This window comes from Chenopodium quinoa, unplaced genomic scaffold, assembly GCF_001683475.1.
Source record: "Chenopodium quinoa cultivar QQ74 unplaced genomic scaffold, ASM168347v1, whole genome shotgun sequence".
In the NCBI taxonomy this organism is placed as follows: Eukaryota; Viridiplantae; Streptophyta; class Magnoliopsida; order Caryophyllales; family Amaranthaceae; genus Chenopodium; species Chenopodium quinoa.
In genome coordinates this window covers 80,665-107,722 of record NW_018744517.1, presented here as the reverse complement: position 1 = coordinate 107,722, position 27,058 = coordinate 80,665, and the positions used below count along the sequence as shown (strand labels likewise).

Sequence of the window (27,058 nt, the reverse complement as noted above, 5' to 3'; positions counted from 1 at the left end):
TCATAAAGAACAATATTAAAATCTTGATTTACAATCCAAAAAAATTAAATATTACAAGATGGATTTTTGGCAAGAATAAATCATATACAGGATAGTTGCAGCAACTATGTGAATGCTGTACCTTCGGGGGGAAAAAGAAAAAAAAAAAAAGTATGTGAATACTGTACAATTTCATCACCTTTATTTTAGAAAAGACCGGAGGTGGCATCTATTTTAGGGTTAATCGGCAAATAAAAAGCAGCATCTCACCAATGTTCGACTCTGAAAAATCAGTTTAAGCTTTCTTCTTACAATCAGCATTAGTAAAACGAAGCTTCCAACTCTATATGCTGTATGGACTGTACAAACCCAAGACCCGAATCAAAAGGTGGGTCATAAGTCACCTACTTTGCTGCAAGTGTTGCACAAATTGCTGAAAAATGAGAATTTCTTCAGCTTAAACTTTGCACCAACAGCACCTAACTTCTCTCTGACAATACAATGAACTGGTAAATAGATTGCCTAAAACCAAAGATTAGCACAAAATTTGGAACGAAAATGTATCAGAAGTAACCATCATCTATAGACAACCGATCAAAAGCATCAAAGTTTGCCTTCAGACCAACAAATTGGCTTCCAATCTGAGCACAACCTGCTTCAGGCCACCTACATTGGCCATCAGGAGAGCGTAGCGGGCAAAGTGATTCACATATTCGACTAAAAGAATCAGTTGGAACATCATCATCATCAGGCATGAGTGCAATGGACACAGAAAGATCTGACTTGTCATCAAACTGCAGCATTCTATCTGAATCTCGTTCGGGAGGAGAGTAAATTGACTTTTGAGGAGACTCAGTCTTGTAGTGTTCAACATCAACAGCAGTATCCCCACTGCTTGAGAAGTGAATCTTGCAACCCAATGACTGGATTGCACGCTTGATAGCAGCATTTTCCTTGCTTGCCTTTTTAGCCAAGAGCACAGCAGTGCTGCTCAATTGCTTCTCATTTCTCAACTCCGAGGTCAGAGATTCCATGGCAGCTGTAATTTCCCTTGCCTTCCTTTCTGCTGTATCCTTAGCCTGTAAGAAAAGATGAACTCAGAAGCTAACCAATAATTACTGAAAAATATAAAAACAATGTAACTGGCATGTTTACTTTTTCAAATATGTAGGCAATTTGCCTATTTCAAGTATAAAGGCCCTGTGCCTCTGCAGCTTTTATAATCTTCAAACTTGTCCACTTATCCTTTCCTTAATATGAAATCAACATATTTGGATGTCTCATTTAAATTTCTCTTTCAAAAGAATGACCTTTAACCAACTAGATCAACAATTAGAATAAGCAGAAAACAAAAGAGCTGCTACTAATGCTGATAAACCCAATAATTAAGCACATATGATAGTGGAGGTCCTTTCCAATCCTACCTACAAGATACGAAAAGTGTATACTAGTATGCTCTCGGTTTTATGAGACATAATTCAGGTTGTGTTGATACCAGGAACTGGAAGACAATAAAGACAGGAGAAGAAGTTGATTTGGATCAAAAAATTGAAAAACATAAATCGAAGACAGATGACATCGACCCACTTTTTTTTTCCTCAACTTACTTTGGTCCGGTAGCTATAGCATAAAATATAGCCAACACCCACTAACTATAATATACAAAGTAAAATAAATAATAAATATAGAAAAAATTGGTTTTATCGATCCTAGCTTTGGCTGATTCGCTTTTATTAATCTCAACTATCAATTATTATTTAAAAATCCGAGCTTTGGGAGGATTTGCTTTTTTTGGTTCCAATATCAACCGCTTATATCCAGTTTTCTTGTCACAATCAACACCTAATTGATTGAATATATATATATATTTTTTTTTTAAAACTTAACCTATTGACCACCTTCACCTCCACCACCACTCGGCTGACCTCCTACGACGATCAAAGGTTGGTATTGGATCAAAAGAGAAAATATATATATATATATATATATATATATATATATATATATATATATAATGTTCAGATTGTTAAAAAAAATAATGGTTAGTTGGGATTAATAAAAGTGAACCTGCCAGAGTTGGGATTATTAAAATCAATTTTTCCTCTAAACACCTTCAATAATAAGTATTTAAAATAAATAAATAAATAAATAAAAATGTCCCACTACTAACTACTTAACTAGTGTTGGTCAATGTGTGTGTAAACAAGATAGGGATAAAGGGAGCTTTAAGAAAGGATTCTGATTCACCATGATGTATGCATTTTATAATCGTAGTATGCTGTCTGAACATACTGCAAAATAAGGTAATCATGACAGTCACTGGTACTCACTAAATCTGCACTTTTCTATATTCTCAATCAAAACTAAAAACTACTCCCTCCGTCGCTTATTTTTTGCCCCAATTTCCTATTTAGGCTGTCTCTTTCAAATTTGCCCCATTCTATTTATGGACATATGGGACTACATCTTTACTCTCACAACCACCCCATTAACCTCACAACACTTTTCTCTCTCATCACTTTTTTCCAACAAAAAATCAATAAAGAAACATTCCTCTATGGAGCAAAAAATAAGGGACGGACAGAGTAAGATATATTTTCTAGGGAAACAGGGCTAGGGAGAGAGAAAAGGTCCCGCAATTAGAATCCTAGGGATGCCAATGAAATTAACAGCTAGGAGAGGGAGAATTGGATTTTCATTCTTTGGGCCAAACACCTGAAATGTTTGCCCCACTTGTCAAACCTTACCCCTCCAAGATCCGAGACATATTTAAGGCATTACCAATCTCACTGATGGATTCCAGAAGTTAGAAGTCTTTATGGGGACTCAACGCTAATTAAGGAGCAATAGGTGGCCGACAAATCGCACCTCCAGTAAAAGAAACTTTATATATGCATGTTCGATTATTTCATTATCTATCCTCTCATTTCTGTTGCAGCAGCACATGAAATTTTCAACAAATGTAGCCCAACTGCCCAAACCACTGAGCACTTTAAATTCTAAAAACAATAAATAAAAACTATAAATTTAAACAATATCTTGAATTCCAAGGGTTTGTAGAGTTAGCTCAATACTTTCAGCCTACTTCACCAAACAAAAACATTACCCCCTGCCCTCACATATTGACTTTTAATTTATAAAGGCACACACCTCAAAGGCAAGCAATACATCACCATTCTTCCTTACCTCCTATCATACTTCCTGTTTGCTCTACCGATTAGGTTGAGGTATTAACCATTAAAGTCATGATGTTTATACAAAGAACAAGATGTCAGTTACCTTCTGCAGTTCAGAGAATTTGGTAGCCATGCTTCTACATTTAGCATCTAGGTCCCCAGCCTCAACTTCTTTCGGACAAGCCCAACGAAGATGGAACTGTGGCCACAGTGTAGGAGCAAGAGCAGCAGCCGGAGGTAATAGTGGACCATCATGTTTCATTGGGTCATAAAAGAGATTGTAGTGCGCATGTGATTGATCATCACAGGATAGCATATCATCCAAGTAGCTCCACAAGCATCCACAAGCCTCAGAAACTCTACATTGTTGTCTTTCCCTTTCGCTACAAGTAAAAATAAATAAATAAATATTCAACTTCTGTTTAGATTTCATGGCTGGAATCCTGGAATAATTAATTCTAGCAAACTCCAGCCTTTTTGCTGATTTACAGAGGATATTTACTTGAAAGCTGAAAATCAACTACAATTTAGGCGGAAATACTGCAAATCACATAAATACCAGTGAAATACATTTGAAGATCACAAGCATGCAAAATAATATGACAGGAATAATCTCAAATAAAATCTATAAACCATAAATGGACTTTTCAAGTTAATTGACTCAACAAAATTTCTTGTCCAACACCTTTTGAAAAAGCTAAAGACCCTCTTTATAATTGTACAGATAAGGTTGCATACTTGCGAAATCCTGTCTACCCAGCTCTAAGGGAGAAGAAAAAGTAAGAGAAAATGGGAGAAAGGAGCAAAAAAGATTGATGGAGAGGAGACAGAAATGTAAAAGGCGTAATTGAAAGTGTGAGGAAGATTTTATAGCACCCCATAATAGAAAGTGTGAGAAATTTTGTGATGGGGTAGTAGTTTATTACCAAATATTGGGAAAGTTTTATACAAGTTGGAAATAGATCTCTACAGGTCATAACTGCCAACTTCTAAAAGGCAAAAGATGTTTACAAAATCAAATTAAGAAATCATTTTTTAAAAGTGTTTCACCAAATACTAATAGCAAATAGTGTTAGCAAATGCTAATCACTCTCCCAACCCCACCCTCCACCCCCCCCCCCTACCCCATTTGGAGTTTAAACATTCTCTGAATGTTCTTGTTTCTACTGTTGCCAGACTTGCCACCCCTTTCAGCCTTGCTCAACCACCACTAGAACGTATACATGGAAATACTTGACATTGATGAAAAAAGTAAGGAAAAGTATAGAAATTAGAAATGCATAGATTCCTCAAGTCTACCATATTTGTTCATTTGGAGAAAAAACAACGGGGAAGTAAAACTGTAGAAATGTGTGAAAATCATATAACATTTGGACAATTTTGTTTTTCATAGTTTCCTTGTCAAAATCAATGGAAACACTAGGGAAAATTGTGTAAATCTAATAAACTGTTGCGAAATTACTTGCAAGTTCAATAATTTTCCCTATGAAACAAATCAAAGATCAAAAAATGGGAAACTAGGTCAATTTCTTATTTCATCTTATTAAACAATCAAACAAGATAGAAGTAGATGAGGGTATTTCTTATTTCATCTTATTGTTCCATATTACCCACTTCTTTGCCTTTTATATATAGGTATAACAAGTGGGGATAGGATTGCCAATTCCCATTATAAAAAATAAATAAATAAAATAAATAAAATAAAATAAAATAAAAACTTTAAAAAAAAGGGCATCTTCCTAGTTTGTTTAAGGAGCATTGTGTAGATGTGGGTAATGGGATGGAGATTAACACTATGTTTGGATAGAGAGAAAGGAGTAAAAAGAAGAGAAGAGAAAAGGAACGATGCATCATCCTTTGTTTGGATATCTAATGCAAGGAGGAAAGGGGAAGGAATTGAAACAATCCATTTTCCTTCCCCTTTTAATAAACCAAATCCCTCCATTATTGGAGAGATTTAGAAGGAAATGAAAAGTCACCTTCTCCCTTCCCTCCCCTCACCTCTCTCTCCCTTCCCTCTTTTTCCTTCCCCTCCACTTTTGTTATCCAAACATAGTGTAAAATCCCCCTTAGTCCCACTAAAACCATAGTTAGGAGGGGGCAAGTGGGTGGATACCTACAACTAATAATTACACCCCATAAAGTCAAACAAGAGATGGGGACAATATTAATGAAATACTACCCATCAATTCTCCATCCTCGACCTAGGCTTCAATCCCCATAATCTCAACCCCCTAAACAAGCACCCCGTATAGAGTTCCCAAACACAAAGTTTGTGCTTAGTTCCAATGTTCCTTCACTAAAAATTTCAGTTTACAAACCATAGGGTTGATAACCTAAAAAAATTTTGGAATTGAACGACGATGCAAGAGAGCAGAGAGATTTGGGATTTGGGCTAGGTATTCTTAAATATCAGGTATGATTTAAAATGTTTGATGTCTATTTTTTCTATTTCATTCAGTTTAAAGGCTTGGAAAGTTTCAACAACAGATGAGTTTTAGAATTGAGCAGCTGAAACATCCAGCATTCACGATTCATATTATGTCAAACATTGTAAGCAAAATTTTACATTCTTATTTCTGAAATTTTTTGGATATAATTGGACAACAACCACTTGGTTATTTCATGCTTCAACGAATCCATTACTTTAGCAAAACAAATCACCAGAAATAAAATGTAAAGATTCAAGTAATGGAGAGGTTATGCTGACAAAAAGGTCCAAAAAAATAAATAAATAAAATAATGACTGGTATTTTTTGGAGGAGTGGTAGACAAGTATAGCTTGTTATATTTTGAAAGGAGTAGAATATCTGAGCGCACAGAAAATAGTCAATAAGACAAAGCACAAAACAAAACAAAAATTAATGGGGTGGCACATATTGGACACTGCACAAAAATAGATAATTAGCCATTCATCAAAAGGAGATTTCAAAAACAAGGGGTTTTCCAAAAACAATGGAATATCCAAAACAAACCATCTCAACGTGAAAATCAGTCATTGTCTCATAGAAAATACAAAAGATAGAAGAATACCTATTACATAGGAAGTTTCCAAAGCGACAAGAGAGCACAGAATCCAAGAAATCAACCAGAAAGGCCTACAGTTGACAAGGAAAAAACTAATAAATCAGCTCTTCAGCAATAGACTATAACTTTTGTAAGTATTTAAAATATAGTTCTTTAAGGATAAATTACACAAGAGGAAACTTACCGAGGAAAATTCAAAAGCGAAAGGATACATTCGCAATAACTGTGAAACACAATCAACCCACTGCAGCAAAGAAAATCAAGAATTACTTAGCTGATGATTGTACCAAAGCAGCATATTGGTATACGTTACAACAAGATAAGTTAGATAACACTTGCAATAAAAGCAACAGAAATGAATGGAGGTAAACCACAGAAGAAAAGAAATCTAGAATGGCGTAAAGGTGAAGGAGGAATCCTAGTTGTAGGAGTTATTTTGCAATCACATTACAGGGCACTGAAATGTGGCTGATTTTATCTCCCATTCACAAACAAGCACCAAAAGTAAACCAACCAGTAGAAAATTTCACGACAGCCTTGGTACACTCATTTGACCCTAGATAGTACAACATGCAAATAGATATACTCCTAACATTGCTGTATCAAAACTCAATAAGGAAATGGATTTCCATGCATATAATATCAAAACACTAACATCATAACGAACTTTGGAAAAGGAACAATGTACAGGAAATTATACAAAATCCACATGCAAGTATGGAAAATAAAATTTCCAGATACCAACACCAAGCGTTATTGGGAGAAATGGGTGAAAACTTACCTGTAACAGGATAGGCGAATAACTGTGTGAGCTGTGTGTGTGTGAAGAGCCAGAAGGTTGTGTTGATCCAGACTGCTGACGTACAGGAGATGAATGGAAACTACCACTGGAAGAAAGTTCTAGAGGCATAGTTCCACTCCCAGATAAACTTGGTAGACCAATACGATCAGAAAATGGATGACCAAAAGCAAGCCAATCCTTCTCAACAAGTGCCTGATAGGAGACCAAAAAGATTAAAAAAAATCCACAAATCAGACCCGTGTTTGTATTGACTTTTTCAAACATATAAGCTCATATGAAATGACTTCAACTCCTAAATCAATTATGGGGTTAAACACAGCTCGAAAAGACCCCCAACATTTCAACTTTTGAAGATAGACAGTCCGATGGTAAATAAATAATTTTTAAAAAAAAAAAGAAAAAGAAAAAAAAAAGGGTTACACAAAGAACTCCACAGCTAGTTTTTTAGCTAGCAGAAAGAGTATTACACACACGAGCATGACAAATGCTAAGATAAGTCTTTATTTTGGGAAAGGGGGTCTAATAACTTCTAACTCCAACACTTGTTTGGGTTAGCTGGGGCTAGCCTTTTGATTTTCTGTGAATATTGTTTTTAGATGATTGTTATATCATTTGTACATCATCGAAGGAGTGACTCTGTGGGTCTAGATTAGCCTAACAGAGTGGATACGTGCAGAGTATTTTTTATAGAACCCTCTATTCTATTAGAACAGTGGAAACATAGCAGTATCTAAAGTTTGTCAGTTAGTAGTTAAAAAAACAAGCCATAATATTTTTATTGTGAAAAGTGAACACGGGTGGTAATGTAGAATGTTCTATAGCAAGTAGATGACTGAAAAGTGCAAAGGTGTTATCAGGTGAAGAGGACATAAGTATTGGTCCAGCTTACTTCAAGCTCTTGATTATGATTCAAGATCTAGTTTTTATTGTTAGTATTTTTTTAAAAGGTTTTATTGCTAGTATTACATAAACTTTTTTTAGCAACAAAACTATGAGGCTACAGTAATATCTAGAAGCCTGCGTATTAGGCAAGCTAGAATAGTGACCGGTCTGACTACTTCAGTAATTATCTGTAATAACAAATACTGCAAGTTCACAGCTCCAGCAAGTGTCGATAACTGATTGTAGGAAACATGTTAATTGACGATCTGTCACATATTGTGATACGTGATGTATGCCACAATTTTGCCATGTTACATACATAAGTTGGATTAGATTAGTAAAAAGTCACCATAAGTCCACTATTAAGGATGTTTTTCCTTCCTAAACATATACAAATTGACTTAAAGGTCACCACAATTACCAATCAGAATATGAGGTAAAAGCATCAAATACTTAAAGTTTATATGAGAAAAAAAATAATAATAAAAAATAAATAAAATCTGCTTCAACATATATTGATCTCAAGACTTGGTTAAGCATAAAATAGTTTATGCCCTTATTTTATCTTCTTTCCTGCAATAATTAGTTCAGGGTATTCCTGCATTTAATGATTTTATTTTTAATTATCTCGGGTTGTCCTGTCCATGTTTAGCAAGAAACTACACCAATTCTAGTAAAGAAATTTAAACATCTAAACAAGAACTTAGAAACAGAAACATTGGAGATTCCCAGTATTACCTGAAAGCCCTTAATTGTCCGATAGTAAGGATCGAGCAGCAAGCTTGCAAGCGAGACCAATTGAGTTGTTCTATCCCAACCGTCACTGGGAAAATTCAACACTTATTATCAGGATAACCAAGATAAGGATACACAGAAAACCCCGTACAAATGTAATGCACTCACCCCCACCATACATAATACGCAACACTTTACAAGCCACAACACTAGCTCAAAATACACATTGTGTGTCCTCGTATTTACAAGTGGCAAAATCGCAATAACAAGAAAGGCCTTTAAGTATGTTTATCCAGATGACCATGTATTTTACAAGATTCAACATTCTGTTTCAATTTTACTTGTTCCAGGAAGTCTTAACTAAATAATTTAGATCCCATTTTTTATAGACCCTACACAAACAGAATACTCTACCAAAATATTATATTATATTAGCTACAAATCGTACTTTTTCTTTTAATGGATATCAAAACATTTGGGAACCATTTAAATGTGGAAGTACATGAAATAATTGAAACTATGGAGCTCAGTCAAAAAGTAAATGTATAGAAATTTATAGACATTTTTAATTTAATTGTTTGGTTTCTCATTATACAGTTTTATTCACTATAAAATACTATTGGAAAGGTGACTTGAACAAATAAGCAGAAATATCAGTCAGCATCACCCAACTTTCTTCAGCCTTACTTTTCCTCCGATTCTTGTTCTCAACAACCAAAGAAGCTAAAACTAAGGAGTTCCCATTTATATCAATTTACAGACATTTTCTCGTTGATATCTCATTTATAAAACATGCTATTAATGATCAAATATTTTCTGGCCAGCACTCAAATATTCGATTTCCTCCACATTGGATTTTGGAATTAAGGGATATACATTTTCTAATGGGAAATTATCATCGGTATACCTCTGGTATTGACTTTTTCCATTGATACACTCTTAACTTTTTGTCTTCCCACTAATACACCTGTAGTTTAGTCTTTTTCCCAACCGTGACAAACATCGTTAATAACTATCAAATTAAGTTAACTAATTAAGGTTAAGGCAGTATTCCCCCTTTTAAACATCTAATGTCACGATTTGCGTGTCTAAAATTATTTAATTAAGGTTTTTGGGTTCGTTTTATGGGTCCAAATTGACCTCGAAATTAGAAAAAAAATAAAATAACACAATGTCTCGTATGCGTGTCAAGAAATGTCTCGATTTGTGTGTCAGTATTTTTTTGCGTGCTAATAATTGTTCAATTAAGAATTTAAGGGTCATTTTGGCCCTTTATAAATCGAGCTCATAATTGGCAAAAAAAAATTACGAAAATGCCTTGTTTTACATATTATTAAATATCTCGATTTACATGCTACTATTTTGCTATGTCATAGTTCAACGACCATTTTGGCCCTTAAGAATACAAATTGAGGGCAATTTTTTATTAGCACGCAAAACGAAACATTTCATGACACGTAAAATTAGGCATTTTTGTAATTTTTTTGCCAATTCCGAGCTCGATTTAGGCCTATAAAAGGCCAAAATGACCCCTAAAACCTTGACTAATCAATTATTATCTCGTAAAAAAAATATCGACACATAAATCAAGACATATCTTGACACGCATACAAGATATTTACGTTATTTTTTTGCGAATTTTGAGGTCAATTTGGACTCTTAAGGGCTAAAATGAGTAAATGACCCTAAAAACCTTAACCGAATAATTTTCGACACGCAAATCGAGACATTAGATGTTTAAAAGGGGTATATAGTCTTTTTTAATTATTTAACTTAATTTGCTAGTTATTAACTGTGTTAATCACGGTTTGGAAAAAGACTAAACCATAGGTGTACCAGTGGGAAGGCAAAAAGTTAAGAGTGTATCAACGGGAAAAGTCAGAGGTGTACCAATGATAATTTCCTTTTTTTAAATACATTTCAACAGGACCAATATTTGATACTCAGATACCTATCAACTGTACAACTCCATTGTTAACCATGTTCTAGGATGCTTAAAATTGGAATGGTGGCCACCTTTTTAGGACATGGAACAATATAACAAAGAGCTAAGTCAAAACATATGAAGGAAGCCAAAACATATTCCTGAATTAGTGCAAACTTGACAGAATCCAAGTATCAGATGAAAACTTTCTAACCTGCAATGAACAAGAACTGATGCAGATTCCTTTGCGATGCGTGCAGCAATCCAGGCAGCACCAGCCAAAACACTCTGGACATGTATCAACCACCCACTGTCACCAAGGGTTGACACTGAAGTAGACATACTGCTGAGATTACCACCCCCCCACGTTGACCCTCCATGTCTCTGTCCATAGAAATGGAATAAGCATACGCCAATAAGCTAATATCACCATAATCAACAATTACATTATACTTGCTGACAAGCAGTCTTTAAACTCAAAATTTTTACAGAACTTTAATTTTAAAAGTATATTAGGTCATTCCAGCAATAGTTCACAGAGGAGTAAAAACAGTCAAGATTTGAAAAAAATTCAACTAGTCAACTATCAGGCACATGTCGACGTAATATAACATGAATTATGATACAGAAAAGGGAACTGACAAAGAGCGGGCAAAATGACCTGCTTTTTCTTTGGGCCAATAATAATAGAGGTAAAAAAATATCCAAAAAAAAAAACTCACTTACAGCTAAACACTCAATATCTCAACTTCAGCCCCCTATTTAAAAAAGTTTATCCATCAACATTTTGATCAAAATTCCCCCAATGCTAAACGAGACCTTGATTGTTTGGTTTGAAGAACCGACTTCATTAGCTGGTTTGACTAGTTGATTGTGTTAGCTATTTGTTTAAGGGTGATAGCTATTTCTGATATATTGGGAGATAACATTAGTGAAGTTGGGGCATTTTAAGTTGATTTCTCCTCTATCCAGCTAAATGCAAGAATTCTCTGAAATGCATGCATTTGGACCTAAATGCATATTCTCTCTGATAGCAGCATTGCGAGCATACTCTCCTGATCCCCTTTATTATTCAGTGGTCCTGCTTCGTACTTTTTTATTATCTTTGTCTTGACATAGCGATATCAAGTGTTTTAACGCCAGCTTGTTTAATAATGTCACTCACTCCATCCAGTCTTAGTTGCCAAGTACAGAATTAAAAAAAAAAAAAAAAAAAAAATTAAGGGAAACACTATTCAATAAATTATCTCCCCATAACTTCTTTTACTTTCATTCAATCATCTTTTAGATTTGTGGAAATTTTAATTACTGGAGTATCCAGGAATGGAAATGTTATATACTGGTACATCAGATATGTATAAATGAGGAAGAAGATGAGAATGGGGACATTTGATAAATGGTTGTTAATGCAAATAAATTATATCATTACTATGGAGAATTACAAACCCAGGCCTTTGAGTGGACCGATAATCCCATCAACAGAATATACAAAATTAAAATATACTCAAATAACTTCAGCTTATCCCCTCACAAGGCACACTAGCTGATCACCTCTACAATTAGCCTTCTGACAACCTTTTCCTCTAACAAAATATCTACCCCAATCCCCAATAATTTACATTACTAAAATGCCCCTTTCCCCTAGGCTAGTCTGTTACAAGAAACTTAACAACTAATTTATAACATCCTAGGTTGCACAATGATGGGTACGGATATGAAACAAGTAGGTAATACGCTAGTTTAAAAAATACAGGATATGAGTATGGCTAATCAAGTATTATATACTCCCTTCGTTTCACTTTGTAAGTCCCATTTGGAATCAATCACTTAAAATAAGAGAAGGAGGAATCCTAATAATTTGGAATTTGATTGCAGCTTTGTAATTAATGTTTTATCTTTTCCTATTGTATTTGTTTTATTTATGGAAATTGGTTGTAACTAAATCGCCTATAATAAATCTTGATTGGAAGAATTTGCCAGGTCAGCAATCCAATAGCACATATATTAACCAATCAGAATTATTTGACTCTTTAAACACCCAATTAGATTAATTATTCACAGAATATGAAAATTGTTTACCCTATAATAATGTTAGGAATATATTCTACATGGGTATATCATTTTGAAATGCCCAAAATAGTATATGGGACTAACAAAGTGAAACGGAGGGAGTAATATATTCTTAAAAAGAAGATTTTTTTATATTTTACTTTGTATGTTCAACCAAGATGAAAAAACCTACGTCACAATAAATAAAAAGGGAAATTCTACACGGTAACCCTCATGGGTTCACTTTTCTACACTGTGCCCCCCCCCCCCTTAAAAATTCCACGCTGTAACCTCAAGGTCCATTTATTGACTACACTGTAACCTTGCCGTTAACCCTCCGTTATATATTGTCGTTAGTGGGGCCCACTTTACACCTATTTAATTTTTTTTTTCTTGATTTTCATGCTAAAATGTTTCATCAAAGGTTTTAAGGGGTCATTTTAACCCTTAATGATCTAAATTGAGCTCGTATTTTGCAAAAAAAAAAATAACGTAGAAACCCCATTTTATGAATTCGGATTTCCGTAGTTAAATTTAGAATTCACAAAATGGGGCTTTTACGTTTTTTTTTTTTTTTTCAAATCCGAGCTCAATTTGGACCCTTAAGAACCAAAATGACCCCTAAAACCTTTAACGGAATATTTTTTCAGCACGCAAATCGAGAAAAAAATATAAAAAAGTGCAAAGTGGGTCCCACTAACGGTGACCGTTACGATAAGATAACGGCAAGGTCACTGTTGGTTGTTAGGATCAGGATCCTACCTTGGATCGATGAGGGGGGGTGGGATCGAATCGATAGAATCAGATCGTAGGATCGTAAGGTCCTACTTAGTAGCGAATAATATTATATATTATGCTAAAAATTGACTTAAAAACATTTCTTCTAAGGGGTTTCAATGCTAAAAAATATTGGTTTGCTTAAGAAAGGTCGATCTTCATTTAGCTTTGTCTGTATGGTAGTTAGAAGATAAATAACACAAGTTTAAATTAATAAATTATGTGCAAATTTGTCAAGAATGAGACCTTAACTATGACAATTACAAGTTGTCAATTGATAAAATCATATTAATGTCTCGGATTCGCTAATTTATTGGCGATAATTATTGAATACATTAAATTTAGATGCATATAACCTAATGAGTAATAAAAAATAAATAAATCAAAGTCTCATATTATAGTAAAATGTTGGATCAGATCGTAGGATCGTAATAAAATCGTAGGATCATTTTCAGATCCTACCACTCATAATTAATATCAGAGTAGGATTGTAAGATCCTACAAACTTTAAGATCCTACCAAAGATCCGGATCGATCACGCAATTTTGGATCGTGGAATCGTCGGATTGTAAGATCCGGATCGGGATTTAAACAACTATGGTTGAGACATAATTGTAAGTTGAAGGTTACAGTGTGTAATTTTCAAAAGGAGGGGGCACAGCTTGGAAAAGTCAATATACCTAGAGGGTTATGGTGAAGAATTTTCCAAATAAAAATGAAGAAGTCATTTAAAAAATTCATCAAAATGAATAAACAAGAAACCTTGACAGCTGATATGAGTACTATTAAAGGTGTTGGTAGTTACAGTGATTTTTATAACTACCAACCAATAAAGCATTAATACTTTAAATGAAAAATAATATTTAATGCTTCAAATGAAATATGAGAAGAAAAATATGTGGTCGCCTGGTTGGATAATGGAATGGAGGGATTCCTGTGAACAAAATAAAGGGTAGCAGAGACAACTTAGATTTCAAGCCAAGAGATGTAAAAACCAAGATCAATACTTACAAGATACGAAGACATTCCATCAGATGAAGTGGTCCCGTAAGTATCCAAATATTCTCTAAGACGGGACAGGCTGTCTCTCATAGCATGTATATTGTCTATGCCAAAGAAAACTATCTGATCAGAAATTGTGACAACATCAGAAATCAGCAGTGGGAGGATCAAAGAATTCATCAATTGAAAGATGAGGCAGACATCTTGAGACAAACCTCTGACTGGAAGTAATTAGCAGCTGACTCAGAACCACCTCCCATTGCGCCATTTGCTAAAGCATTTTTCCTAGGTCTTGCATCAGCAATATATAACTTCCTAAAAAAAACCACACCTCAATCAAAATAAAATAACTAAATGAAAATCCTATTGAAATACTCTGTTTAAAAAAGCAATAAAGAACTACGTTACAAAACCACCAAGGGAATTGACATATTATACAAGAAATGGAGACAAGTAATTACAGCAACAATAAGAATTAGGGTCATTAAACATATAAACTGACTTGGGTCAGCAATATCCAATCAATCAATCAACCAATCAAAAGCCTTAATCCTATAAGTGGGGTCGGCTACATGAACCAAAAGTGATTATTCCGTATAGTCATTCAAAAAATCTTCCTCCATCCCTTACGATCAAATACCTCATTCTCATGCAAATCCATATGCTTCATATCCTTCCTAAATCCTTCCAACCAAGTCATTTTCGGTCTCCCTCTACCTCATTTAACCTCTCCGTGATTCCACTCTTCCACTCTTTGTACCAGCGCACCCTAGGGTCTTCGTCAGCAATATCCAATCTAAAGTCAAATATTTACAATAATCCAACAGCCAAAAAAGTTCATTCATGAACTCAGCAACACAAGGAAATAAATCTGCTACACAGTAAACCACATTAAAATCCATGAAAAATTCTATATATCTTTCATTTATCAAACATCTCCTAGTAGGTCCAAAACTCCAAATTGACACATCAATTACTCCTTTTTGGGTTACAGCCTTACAGTTGCAAGTCATTTAAATGTGTAAACAGCCTCTTTAACGACTGATCTCATTTATCTAATATTTCTTCTATAAAGAAACAAAAAAACAATGGTGAAACCAAATCTCAACACAAGCACAAAGAGATTAATAATTAAGACAAAATATTGCATGCAGATGGTAAAGTTGACACAAAGACCACAAACTGAGGGCCAAAAGCTGTGACCCGGGAAACAAGGATGATGCATTTGACATCTAATATTAAAGCACATTAATACAAAGAGATATCAGTTATAGGATAAGCAGACACACCTCCTCCCATCCTTTAGACTAGCGAACTGTGTGCAAAGTGCGGCCACTAGCTTTTCATCAGCATTGCTGTGGACAAATTATAGCATCAATTTGTAGACTTACAGCATAACTAAAGTTTACAACAACTTAAACCCATGAGTATAAAACAAGAGTACCTCCTCATGTTCATCATGAGACCAACTAACGGCTGAGATGAGCGTGCTAGTACAGCTCCAGTACCTATGCTTTCACATGATTAAAGTCAGTAGGAGACATCAACCGCAAAGTGCAATGAGATAGTCTAACTTATTGCAAATGCCTACCAGGATGGCACCAAGAAATTGTAGGAAGACGACATCTAGCCCGGAAAGTGGAAGCCTGTAATATTTCTTCGTCACTAGAATTAACAGCAAGATGAAATTATGGATCAATACCTTCTCAAAGGTCACAATTTGTATAAAAGCCATAAAACAAGGAAGTAGCAAAAGTATGACACTTACGTAATGGATTTGGGAAAAATCAAAGCAAATGGGTAAGTGGCACACAATGTGTAGTTGGAATTTATACTACTTATTCTCCACCAATTATTGGACAACGTATATGATCCCTCATCAATCATATTATCTGATGGCCGAAAGTGGGATCGTATGCCAAGAAGCCGAAAATATTCATCTAACAGCCGGACCCTTGGATTATTGCCAATATATTTAGAAGGCCCGCAAATAAAAGCATAAAGATCCCATAATCTTGCCGGTCTTGTACACCTCGAAAGTGCTTCAAAAACTGCACGTCTCTGTTAGATTTCACAGTTTAGAGATCACATTTGAAAAATAATTTACAGCAAAAATCTAGACAAATCAAAGAAGCAAAAATTATAGTATGCATCATAGACTAATGCAGGACAAAAGTTTTTCCCATACACATCTCCTTCACAAAATCCCACACTGATGTAGGTGACAAATATATTACAGCGACTATCATACTCTAAATTTTATTAAACTGAAGCCTTTCTAAAGTAATTAATTCACTACTTCCAAAATAAAATCCTAAGAATTTAGTCGATTTTGTGCAACCATCAAGTCTATCAAGCACTATTGCTTTGAGAATAGATGTCAACGATATATCCAAGTGTGAAAAGCACAAAGAGCCAGACCAAACACATGAGCTAGTTTACCACAAGCATGACTTAAAAGGCATTGTCCACTGCCAGATTAAACCCCGCTTCCAAGTCAAATGTTGCAAACTTGCAATCCTATCAAACTCGCCAAGATACCTACACATATATTGGAAGGAATCCATATATTACTCAATAATAGAGCTCTGGGGATCCAACGCAAAATATAATAGTTACATAAGAACAGCCTATGTCACCTGGACTTGGATGTGAGGATATAGGTACATAACTGAGTGTCTGATACATCAATTCCCAAAAAAAATATTAAAAAAATAAAGAGACTTTGTCCTAAATTTCAATACAGATATGAGGCCTCCGCATAGCAATTCCATTTTTCTTCTCAGATTGTCTAGAAAAATGCAAGAGAAAATTAACCAAAAAATGATGAACTGAACAGAAATGGAATTAGAAACATATAATTCTAACTTTTATCATGTAATAATGCATAGGAATAGACTACCTTATAAAATAAAATAAAAAAAGCAATAATTTAGTAAATGCTCCAGCTGGTCTAAGTGATGAACTGAGCTCTCTCCCACCCCTCACCCGGGGAAAAAAATACACGGAAGTAGAATTGTAAAGTACATCTACACTCAATACCTCCTCCGTTTTTACTTGCAACATCCCAATAGGGTACACTATTCACATACTCAACTTCAATTACATGTCGTGATTTATACTTATAGAATATATAGTCATATGAGATCTCGTTAGATTCGTATCAATGTCAACCTTATTAGAATCTAATGCTTAATTTTTACAAATGCATGATTGAAGATATAAATGATTAAAATGGAGGAAGCCCCACTTTATCTCCTTGATAAACAAAATTCGTTTATCAACTGGCAAAATTGTAAATAAATCAACAAAATTGCCTACTTATCATGGCATAATTGTAAATAAATCAACTTTGGTAGGGTCCATTTTCTAGTCATCATGGTATATTTGTAAATAAATCTACTATTGTGGGTCCATTTTTAAATAAAGAGTTGTTGATTTATTTACAGTTTTGCCATTTGATAAACATATTTTGTTTATCAAGAAAATAAACTCGTATTTTCTCGTTAAAATGCGATAACAGAAATGTTGCAAGTAAAAAAAAAAAGTAAGAAGTATACAATTACACTGAAATATGCAACCATGGGTAAGGAGAAAAATAGAAGACTAGTAAGTGGATTAAAGATCGCCTCTAAAAGAATATAAACAAAAAAAGGAAATAGAATACAGCTTATATACAGTAGAAAGGGGAAGGTTAAGTGGTAAGAAGAGATTGTAAATGTCAGCACAGGGAGCAGAGTGACCCTCAAGCTCTTTTAACTTTCTTTGCTTCTTCGTATCTCTATTCCTTCAACATAGCCAAGTGCATTTATCTTCCCCAAGAATCCAAATCGATATTCTGTGCCTATGTCACTAGGCCACTAGTAAATTAAGCTTTTACCAGTTCTATTCAATTCAACCCCCACTGGTTGATAAAACTTCCTTAGCACTTACAGAGATATAAACTTATGTCACATCAGGTTGGGAGTCCTGCAATTTAAATCACCTTTATTTTCTTTGAAATGGGCAAAAGAAGAGACCTACAATTGCCATATTTTTGCAGAAGTTGGCACATAAGGGTACCATGAAACACATTGTTGCAAAAGATATTACAGCTCATCTGATGTATTGATATTGGGAACATCACATAAATTAAAATTTCCGTTATACCAAGTCAACAAACGATTAAGAGCTTTTAATAAATTACAAGCATGTTAGCAAATTTATCCAAAACATAGTACAACAGATTCACCAAATCTACATAACAGAAATAAAAGCTATTACAGTTTGGACTGGGATATAAGTGATAATCTATTACCAAACTATGCCTAAAGGAACTGTATCGACAAACAAGAATAATTCAGCACTAAAAACACATATATTAAGAATATTCAGTTCATCAACATAAAAGGTGTATTATACAAATTACCTGCTTAGTTCGAGCTCGGAAACCAAATACTATAATCCTTAAATCCTTGCCTGTATTGATGATCAAATAAAAGAAACATAAACATCTTTCGTAAGGTAATTAAATTGATAAGAAACAAACGTTAGAAAGATTGTCTTGGGGTTTAAAACCTACTGCCTTCGATCCTGAAAGTTCCTAACACTTTGACTATTGGCATTATTCAGAAGCTCCAAGTTAATCACTCTTTATAATTTATACATAAGAAAAATTTATTGACATTTTAACCACTTTTTAAAAGTTATACTTCCTCTGTTCCAATAATATTGCAACAATGGGATTCTTGCACTATTCATCACTCTTGTTTGACCATATAATATAATTTATATTTTAAGCAAAATATAGTCATGTGGGATCTTGTTAGATTCGTCTCATAAAATACTTTCACAATATCAACTTTTTATAATTTTGACTCTTATACAATTATAGATATTTAACATATAAAATGTGCTTTGGGATGCGTAATTTCATCCTTGTTGCAATATTGTTGGAATGGAGGAAGTACGTAATTAGCGTGGCATCTTGTACAATTCGTCTCAATATGCATTTTTGAAATATAAACTCTTAATAATTAATCAAATACATAATTAGAGATATTTATAGTTAAAAGTTTTACATTGACAAGCGTGATGAAATAAAGTGTTAAGAGCTATCACAAACAGAGGTAGTATATAGTAAGTCAAAGATATGTCATGCAAGATCATCAGCAGAAATCCCAGCTATTAAATATCCACCATAAAACAAGGACGTCATTAATCATTTATCTGCCAAGGTCCTTCCAGATTTACTTTCCTTGTCTAAGTACTTCTAAACCAAAACACAATCTAATCTTAATTTGAAAAGATTCATCAACTGACACTTTCACAAAAACAATGTCTATTCCCAAAGGCATATGATTTTCAAAGGAGACGATTCAAAAACAGATGACACACCAGTAAACATTACTACAAGGAGCCAATGAAATAACCTAGCGGTAAAGTTACCAAGTTATGCTAATCTCCTCACACTATATTTAAGACTTGAATGTTTGTCTGTGCACATCCTGGGAAATTGGGATGAAGTGAGTGGAAGTCAGAAATGATTACACAAAAGTGTAATGGTGCCCAAAGTTTGAAAATTTATCAATTTAAATAAAAAGATCCTAGTATGTGTTTGGAAGGCCTTGTCTATGATAGAAGCTCATGCACTAATAATAAGCTATTAGACAGCCATTGCTTATTCTTTATGTATTTTGCAGAATACTGCATCAAAGACTCATCCAATTTCATCTATTGATGTTTAAAAAGACACCAATTTACTTCAAACAGAAGCAAATCAACAGCAAAAAAAAATATGAATTCATAAATTTCTTTACATACTAAGCAGAAAGGGAATGAAGACTGAGGTTCAACAACTCGTGGAACACCCAACAGGCTGACGGCAAATGAATAGCAGCATTAAATTTGTTAAATTGCAAGGGTTTTTGCAGGCACTTGTATATTGATGTAAACAGGAATAAGACGATGATACATTTTCAGCTTTGAATTATCTTGTATGTGTTCCTTTATGATATATGGTCCTACTTTCAGGTATGTTTGCCTATCCTAAAAAAAAAAAAAAATTCCTCCATCACATAACCATTTTCAACTTTGAATTATCTTGTATGTGTTCCTTAATGAAATATGGTCCTACTTTCGGGGTATGTTTGCCTATTCTTAACAAAATACTCTCTATGTCCCATAATATAGTTTCCATTTTTATGTGTAGTCTTTAAGATGTACCTTGACCATCAATATCTTTAATAGCCAAATAACAAAGATTCTAAAAAGCTGATATTACAAAACTACACATTTAGAGGAATTTAAAAATGTTTCACATGAGCATACTATTTTTTGTATATAATAATGAGATTTAATGGTCAAAGTTTTCAAAGTTCGACCATAAAAATAGAGTGGGGACTATATTATAGGACGGAGTGTTTCTTTTAACAACGACAAGCCAAGCATATTACACAAACCTAGAAATTAGGGGAGCAGATAAGCATGAAGAATTTACCAAAAACCTGCAGAAGACGTCGTGCTGAAGACTTGTCTGAGTGACGTGATCCTGATGTTTGCTTAACTACCTATGTATTAACATTGCAAACATATCAGTACTAACAGGTCTGCCTCTCTAAAGACCCACATATATATTAAACTCATATATAAATAAAGATTAAATACCAATAGTATAGGCAACAAACAGGTAGAGAGGAATACTTCATAATATAGACAATAATTATGACTACAAAGTGTTTCATAGTCAGAAATAACACAGATTACCCTTTGTCAGTGAACCTACACTGAAGGACATATACACTAAACCAGTCATGTAAACTGTCTTTAAAGGAGAAAACCAAGCTGGAAACATAAGGGATTTTAATCTAATATTAATATTCATCAACGCATGCAAGATAACTCCATGTATAAATCAACTTCAGCAGTTGAGCACTTTCTTAGGCAGAGAAACCATGGAATGTATTAGATTAAAAGTATTGCATGAACGATTCTCATCTATTCATTATTCCTTATCGAAATAAATGATAACTACAAAGAGAAACAACCACTTATAAAGGTGGGTCTTGAAGAGTTTGTACTTCTTTTATAATTTTATTTATTAGATTGCATGCAGCACTTAAGTCATAAAAGGAATAATTAAAGAGAGAGGAATGAGGCAAAGTTTAGACTAAATAAACCCATATCACAGAAATAAAATAAAACTCCATATCAGACTCTTTTAGAGCAAGGAAAAGACAAAATAAAAATACTAAAAACTTCCAATATTGGTAAGGGAATGGGGGTAAACCTGGGCACGGGCCGGGTTGGCCCGCGTGCCGCCCGGTACGGCCCGAACTCCAGCACGGCACGACACGGAAGTTGAACTTCGTGCCACGGGTCATGCCACGGACAGGGTTATTAATTCCCAGGCACGGCCCGGCACGAGCACGGCCAGGGCCCGCCGTGCTGGCACGCCGGCACGGCCCGCGGGCCAACGGTCATATAACCGTTTAAAAGCAACGGCTAGTTGCATAATTAGCCAAAAAAAACGGCTACTTAACGGCTATATTTTTGCCAATTTGCTCCCCAAAAATTCTATAAATACCCACCTCCATTTCATTCCCAAATCACAAAATCACAATCTCTTCTTCTTATCTCTTATATTCTCTAAATCTCTAATAATCCTTATTTTCTTAAATTCTCTAATTATTCTCTTAAATTCTCTAATTATTTTCCTAATATCGGAAAAAATTAAAAAGTTCGTAATCGTAATTAGTGGAGCGTTGAAGCACGGTTGTAAGATCTAAACTAATCTTAAATTTATTATTGTTTTATTGTTATTATTAGAATAATCTTGTTTAATTATTATTGTTGTTAATTGTTATTGTTGTTGTTATAATTTTTGTTATTAATTATTATTATTGTTACAATTGTTGATATTATTTATTTTTGTTGTTATTGTTATTGTTATAGTTGTTGTTATTAATTATTATTATTGATATTTTTATTGTTAAAATTGTTGTTATTAATTATTATTATTATAGTTAACCACTTTATATTAAAAAATTAATTGTTAATTATGGCATCGAACAACCCATCATCTAGATCTAGGGCGAAAGGCCGACTTACCCGTAGTAGTAGTTCTAGGGAACCACCAAATACAACGAGCCCCCAAATTTCGAGTCAAACCAATGACCCCATTTACTTCCCCCCGGACTATGAGCCATATAATATGTCGGGATTTCCAGCACCACCACTAAACCAATTTCCACCACCACCACCAAACCAATTTCCACCGTCAAACCAATATCAAAATCCACGACAATTCCCACAATTCAGTGAATTCCCACCTAATTATATCAGTGATCAACAAAACTATTGTTCTAGCCAAGGTAGCCAAGAAAGTACCCGAAGGTTCTACCCCTTCTACTGCCACTACTAACGCAGACACACATCATGAATGGCTAACCGAAAGTGAGATGGTACTTTTGAAAAACCGAAGGAGTGAGGTATGGCGTTATTTTGTCCTAGATAAAGAGGGTCAACAATATGCAAAATGTAAAACATGTAATGGTGTATTCACGGCATTTACCAAAAACGGGACGGGACACTTAACTAGAGACATGAAAGCTTGTGCAAAACCAGCTAGTGATCCAACCCAGCCCAAAATTTCCCAATTCTATCCATACGGCTTTACATACAACTATGAGAGGGATAGGGATAAACTAGGAAAAATGATAGTACACGCCGAACAACCTTTTCTTTTCTCGGAAAGTGACGCATTCAACACCTACATTAACAAAGCACTACAACCCCAACATAAAAGAATCTCTAAGAAAACCGTTCGTTCCGCCGCAATGAAAAATTTCCTAGAGTACAAAGTCCGGTTACAAGCCGAATTGAGTAACCTTAACTGTAGAGTATCTTTAACAGTCGATTCTTGGGATAGTGGTTATAAACATCACTATTTATGTGTGACTTACCACTGGGTAGGTGATCAATGGTTGTTACAAAAAAGAATAATACATTTTAAAATGCTGGAATACCCACACACCGGCATTAACATTGCTCACTATTTAATGCAAGCAATAGACGAATACAACCTTCGAGATAAAATGATGTCTATGACTTTTGATAATGCAACCTCTATGACATACACAGCTAATCTTATCAAACAAAACTTAACCGATGTACTATTAGACGGTGAAGCTCTTCATACTAGATGTGTTTGCCATGTACTTAACTTATGTGTACAGGATGGAGTTCGGGCAATTGGCCCATACTACAGCAAAATCAGAGATGCTATTATGTCTATTAATAGCTCTAACATGAGATACCAAGAATGGAAGAGTTTTTTAAAACAACAAAAGATAAGGGTAATAAAAATTAGAACCGATTGCTCAACTAAGTGGAATTCCACCTATGACATGTTAACAAAGGCAATTGAGTACAAGGGCCCGTTAACATTATTTTACAACCAAAAATTTCCACAAAAATGCTTTGTATGATGATGATTGGAATAACTGTGAAAGATATATGCAATTTTTACATTTATTATACAACATGACGTATTGTTTTTCTACTATTTATAATCCTTGTGCTCAAAACTTTCTTTCTAATGCATGCTTACTCGCCCAACTTTTCGCTGATCATCGCCATCAAAGTGATTATAATCAGTATCTTCCAGCAATGGAAACAAAGTGGCGTAAATATTATAGTGAAATTCCTTTGATTTATATTTTTGCTTCCATATTAGATCCTAGGCAAAAGTATAAAAACACATTTATGTTAGTTGATATTTACTTTCAATGCATGTTTCTTGACGATGATGTAGAAAACAATAAGACTAATGTGAAGGATCAGTTTTTTGCTATATATAGAGTCTATGAAGCCAAATATGGCACCGTTCCTCGCTCAGGGCCTTCCCAACCATCCAAAAACGTAAGTAAGAAGGCCAAACATTTATTTTCACAAGCTACTAACTTGATTTCAAGGTTTTCAGGTGATTCATCAATCAGGAGAACGCAAAGCGACGTCTCGGAGTTGCAGATTTACCTGAGTTACGACTTCACCAAAGACATGGACGACGATGAGATAAACAGCCTCGACCTCCTTGCATGGTGGAAACAACAAAGCTCGAAGCATCCAACTTTGGCGGCAATGGCACGAGACATTCTTGCTATCCAAGTTTCCTTTGTCGCCTCCGAACGAGCTATCCGGAAGGGTTTTAGACGATAGAAGAACAAGTCTAAAACCCGAAACACTAGAAATGTGCGTGTGTTTCAAAGATTGGTTGGATGCGGAAAATCGCTCACAAGACCGTTCTTACGACCACAACGACAACGAAGAAGGAACCTCCGCTTCCGGTTCGGGTTCGGCTAGTTCCCAATCTATGCAAATAGCCGATGACCTTGAAGGCGGAGGCGAAGACGAAGACGAAGACGAGCAAGAAGAAGGAGAAGAAGAATAGACAATTATTGTATATTGTACGATTTTAATCATTATCAAATATCAATTTTATCATTTTCCAATTTTTGTTTAATACCATCATTGTATGATTTTTATCATTGTTATCATTGTACAATTTTTTCAACTCAAGTAATAATAATATAAAGTACGCATTATTCACATCCAAAGTCCAATTTGTCTTTTTTCCCCGTTTTGTTACAATTTGTAAATTCATATTAAAAAAAATAAAATTATACCAATTACTAATACAAAATTATATTTAATAAATCATAAACATTAAATTTTAAAGTAATAGTATAAAGTAAATATATAAATATAAATATTGAATATACAAAAAACATAATATTCAACTTATAATTATAAAATTCATAACTTAATAACTTATAAGTTATAACCTTATAAAACTTATAATTATAATTTTATAACTTATATACATTATAAACTTATAATGTTGTCACTTAAAAAAAAAAAAAAAAAAAAAAAAAAAAAAAAAAAAATGGAAACTGCCAGTCTGCCAGCGGGCCGCTGCCAGCCCGCAGGCCGGCACGGCATGAGCCCGCCAGGCACGAGGGCCGTGCCGTGCCGTGGGCTGGCCTGTGAGAATGGCCGGCACGGCACGGCACGAATTCCTGGGCACGCCGACACGACCGGCACGGCACGAACCAGCCCGTGGCCCGCCAGGCACGGCCCGCGGCGGCACGATGCCCAGGTTTAAATGGGGGCTGCTTTGCGACACTAATCACTTAAAGCTTCATATATCTAGGAAATTGAAAAATTAATTGCACACATAAATTAAATCAGACCGGAAAGGTTGAAACATACTAGTTTGTTAAACTTCTCAATTGCCGCCAATGGTATTGTTCCAAGTGCAATTATGTCCCTGGTCTTCTCACTCTAGTAAAAGCAAATAAGAAACATAAGCTATAGTAAAAAACTTGCAGTAACATTGTAAGCACTTAAATTGAGATTCTTCACAAAACAGCATGCTACATATATAAAAGAAGAGACAAAAAAATAAATAAGATATAAAAAAAATTAATAATAAAAAGGTTACATTAATAATAATACAAACTATGATAACAATAGGGACTAAATGAGTATTATGAGCCCATACAACAGTATGTATTTCCATATTATCAACTTTTTATGAATTTTACTGTAATCGATCTATGATATTGATGATGTACATTCAAAGACCATGCAAAATGCAAATGGAAAGACATTTAAGAAACACAAAGAGTATGATTCATATAACCCGGCCATAATTGGGAAAGATTTCACTAGCATAAAATAAAATTAGGCTATCCAACTTAACTAACTAGAAAACTAAGATAACAAACTGCTCTTCTAAAAATCGGTTCATTCCAATAAAATCATCATTATTTAATGGATAAATCGTAAACCGATAATTACCAATCACATTCACTTACCACAAATAGTAGCCGGTAATTAGTGACAAGCAAGGTGCCCGCTTCGTCCGTGTTCACAAGAACAACACCATACCCCTAATAATAATCAAAATTCCCAAAAACAAAAACCGAATAAATACACATTGCAAACAATCCAATCAAACAAACAATAACTAAAAGGCACAATTAATAACACAATAAGAGTTTAATTATACAATTGCAAAAACAAAAGAATCACAAACCTCTCGAATAACTTCTTCAGCTTCAAACAAAAATCTGGAAAATCCATGAGCAACAGTCCGACCAAGAGGCTGAAAATTGAATCATGAAAATAATAATTCAAGGGAAATTGATGATAATAATTAAGAAAAATCCTAAATTCTAGGGTTAGAGAAAGAAGAAAAAGATGGAGAATTATGAAAAACCTCATTCTTAGTCCATTCGATAGCTTCCCAACTACCAGTGCCCTCCATCTTCTCGGTATCGGAGAAGCGAGATTGAGAAAGAAAAGTATGTGATTTTGAGGCGGCCATGCGGCGGGTTGCCGATGACTCAACTGGAGAGGAGAGAGAAAATAATAACTAACTACGGAGGTGAGAGAAAAAGTATTTCGAGACTCCTTCCACCTTCACAACAGGCGTTGCTTTTAGGGAGGGATTTTTTACAAAATTGAGCTAATTTCACGAAAAAATTATCAATTTAGACGCGTGGCCAAACTATTAACCAAACTAAGCTTATGAGGTAAAACGCTAACCGAGAGGTAAAATGCTGCCTCGGTCAGTTTTTTTTTATTTTTTTTAATTATTATTTAATTTTGTAATTTATGAAATACACAATAAATGAAAAAACCAAATACAAAAAACGCTGA

The 27,058-nt window shown here is 34.5% G+C and overlaps 1 protein-coding gene across 3 annotated transcripts; it reads right to left on the bottom strand.

Moving 5' to 3' along the window:
* LOC110698353 (phosphatidylinositol-3-phosphatase myotubularin-1-like) lies at positions 1-27,058 on the bottom strand. 3 transcript variants are annotated; one of them, XM_021875764.1, is made up of 19 exons: positions 26,616-27,058; positions 26,433-26,501; positions 26,212-26,286; positions 25,604-25,675; positions 20,832-20,901; positions 18,762-18,811; positions 16,122-16,414; positions 15,945-16,018; positions 15,798-15,861; positions 15,643-15,708; positions 14,569-14,668; positions 14,363-14,476; positions 10,740-10,909; positions 8,605-8,689; positions 6,964-7,176; positions 6,367-6,426; positions 6,189-6,253; positions 3,259-3,538; positions 1-1,058 (listed from the first exon to the last, which is right to left on the bottom strand). In XM_021875764.1, exons 1-19 carry the CDS (start codon positions 26,721-26,723, stop codon positions 543-545), a joined length of 2,544 nt encoding a protein of 847 aa, XP_021731456.1. In that variant the 5' UTR covers positions 26,724-27,058; the 3' UTR covers positions 1-542. The 3 variants fall into 3 exon arrangements, with proteins under 3 accessions (XP_021731456.1, XP_021731458.1, XP_021731457.1); XM_021875766.1 differs by lacking the exons at positions 18,762-18,811; positions 20,832-20,901; positions 25,604-25,675; ... (1 more) ...; positions 26,433-26,501; positions 26,616-27,058 and adding exons at positions 16,796-16,894; positions 16,993-18,755; XM_021875765.1 differs by lacking the exons at positions 18,762-18,811; positions 20,832-20,901; positions 25,604-25,675; ... (1 more) ...; positions 26,433-26,501; positions 26,616-27,058 and adding an exon at positions 16,796-18,755.

Coding starts and splice junctions, on each gene's coding strand:
- LOC110698353 (XM_021875764.1), bottom strand. CDS start 26,723: ATGGCCGCCTCAAAATCACATACTTTTCTTTCTCAATCTCGCTTCTCC. Junction 15,862..15,944: donor AATTTCTTGGTGCCATCCTG/GTAGGCATTTGC, acceptor GTGAAAGCATAG/GTACTGGAGCTGTACTAGCA. Junction 14,669..15,642: donor AGTCTAAAGGATGGGAGGAG/GTGTGTCTGCTT, acceptor GGTTTTTTTTAG/GAAGTTATATATTGCTGATG.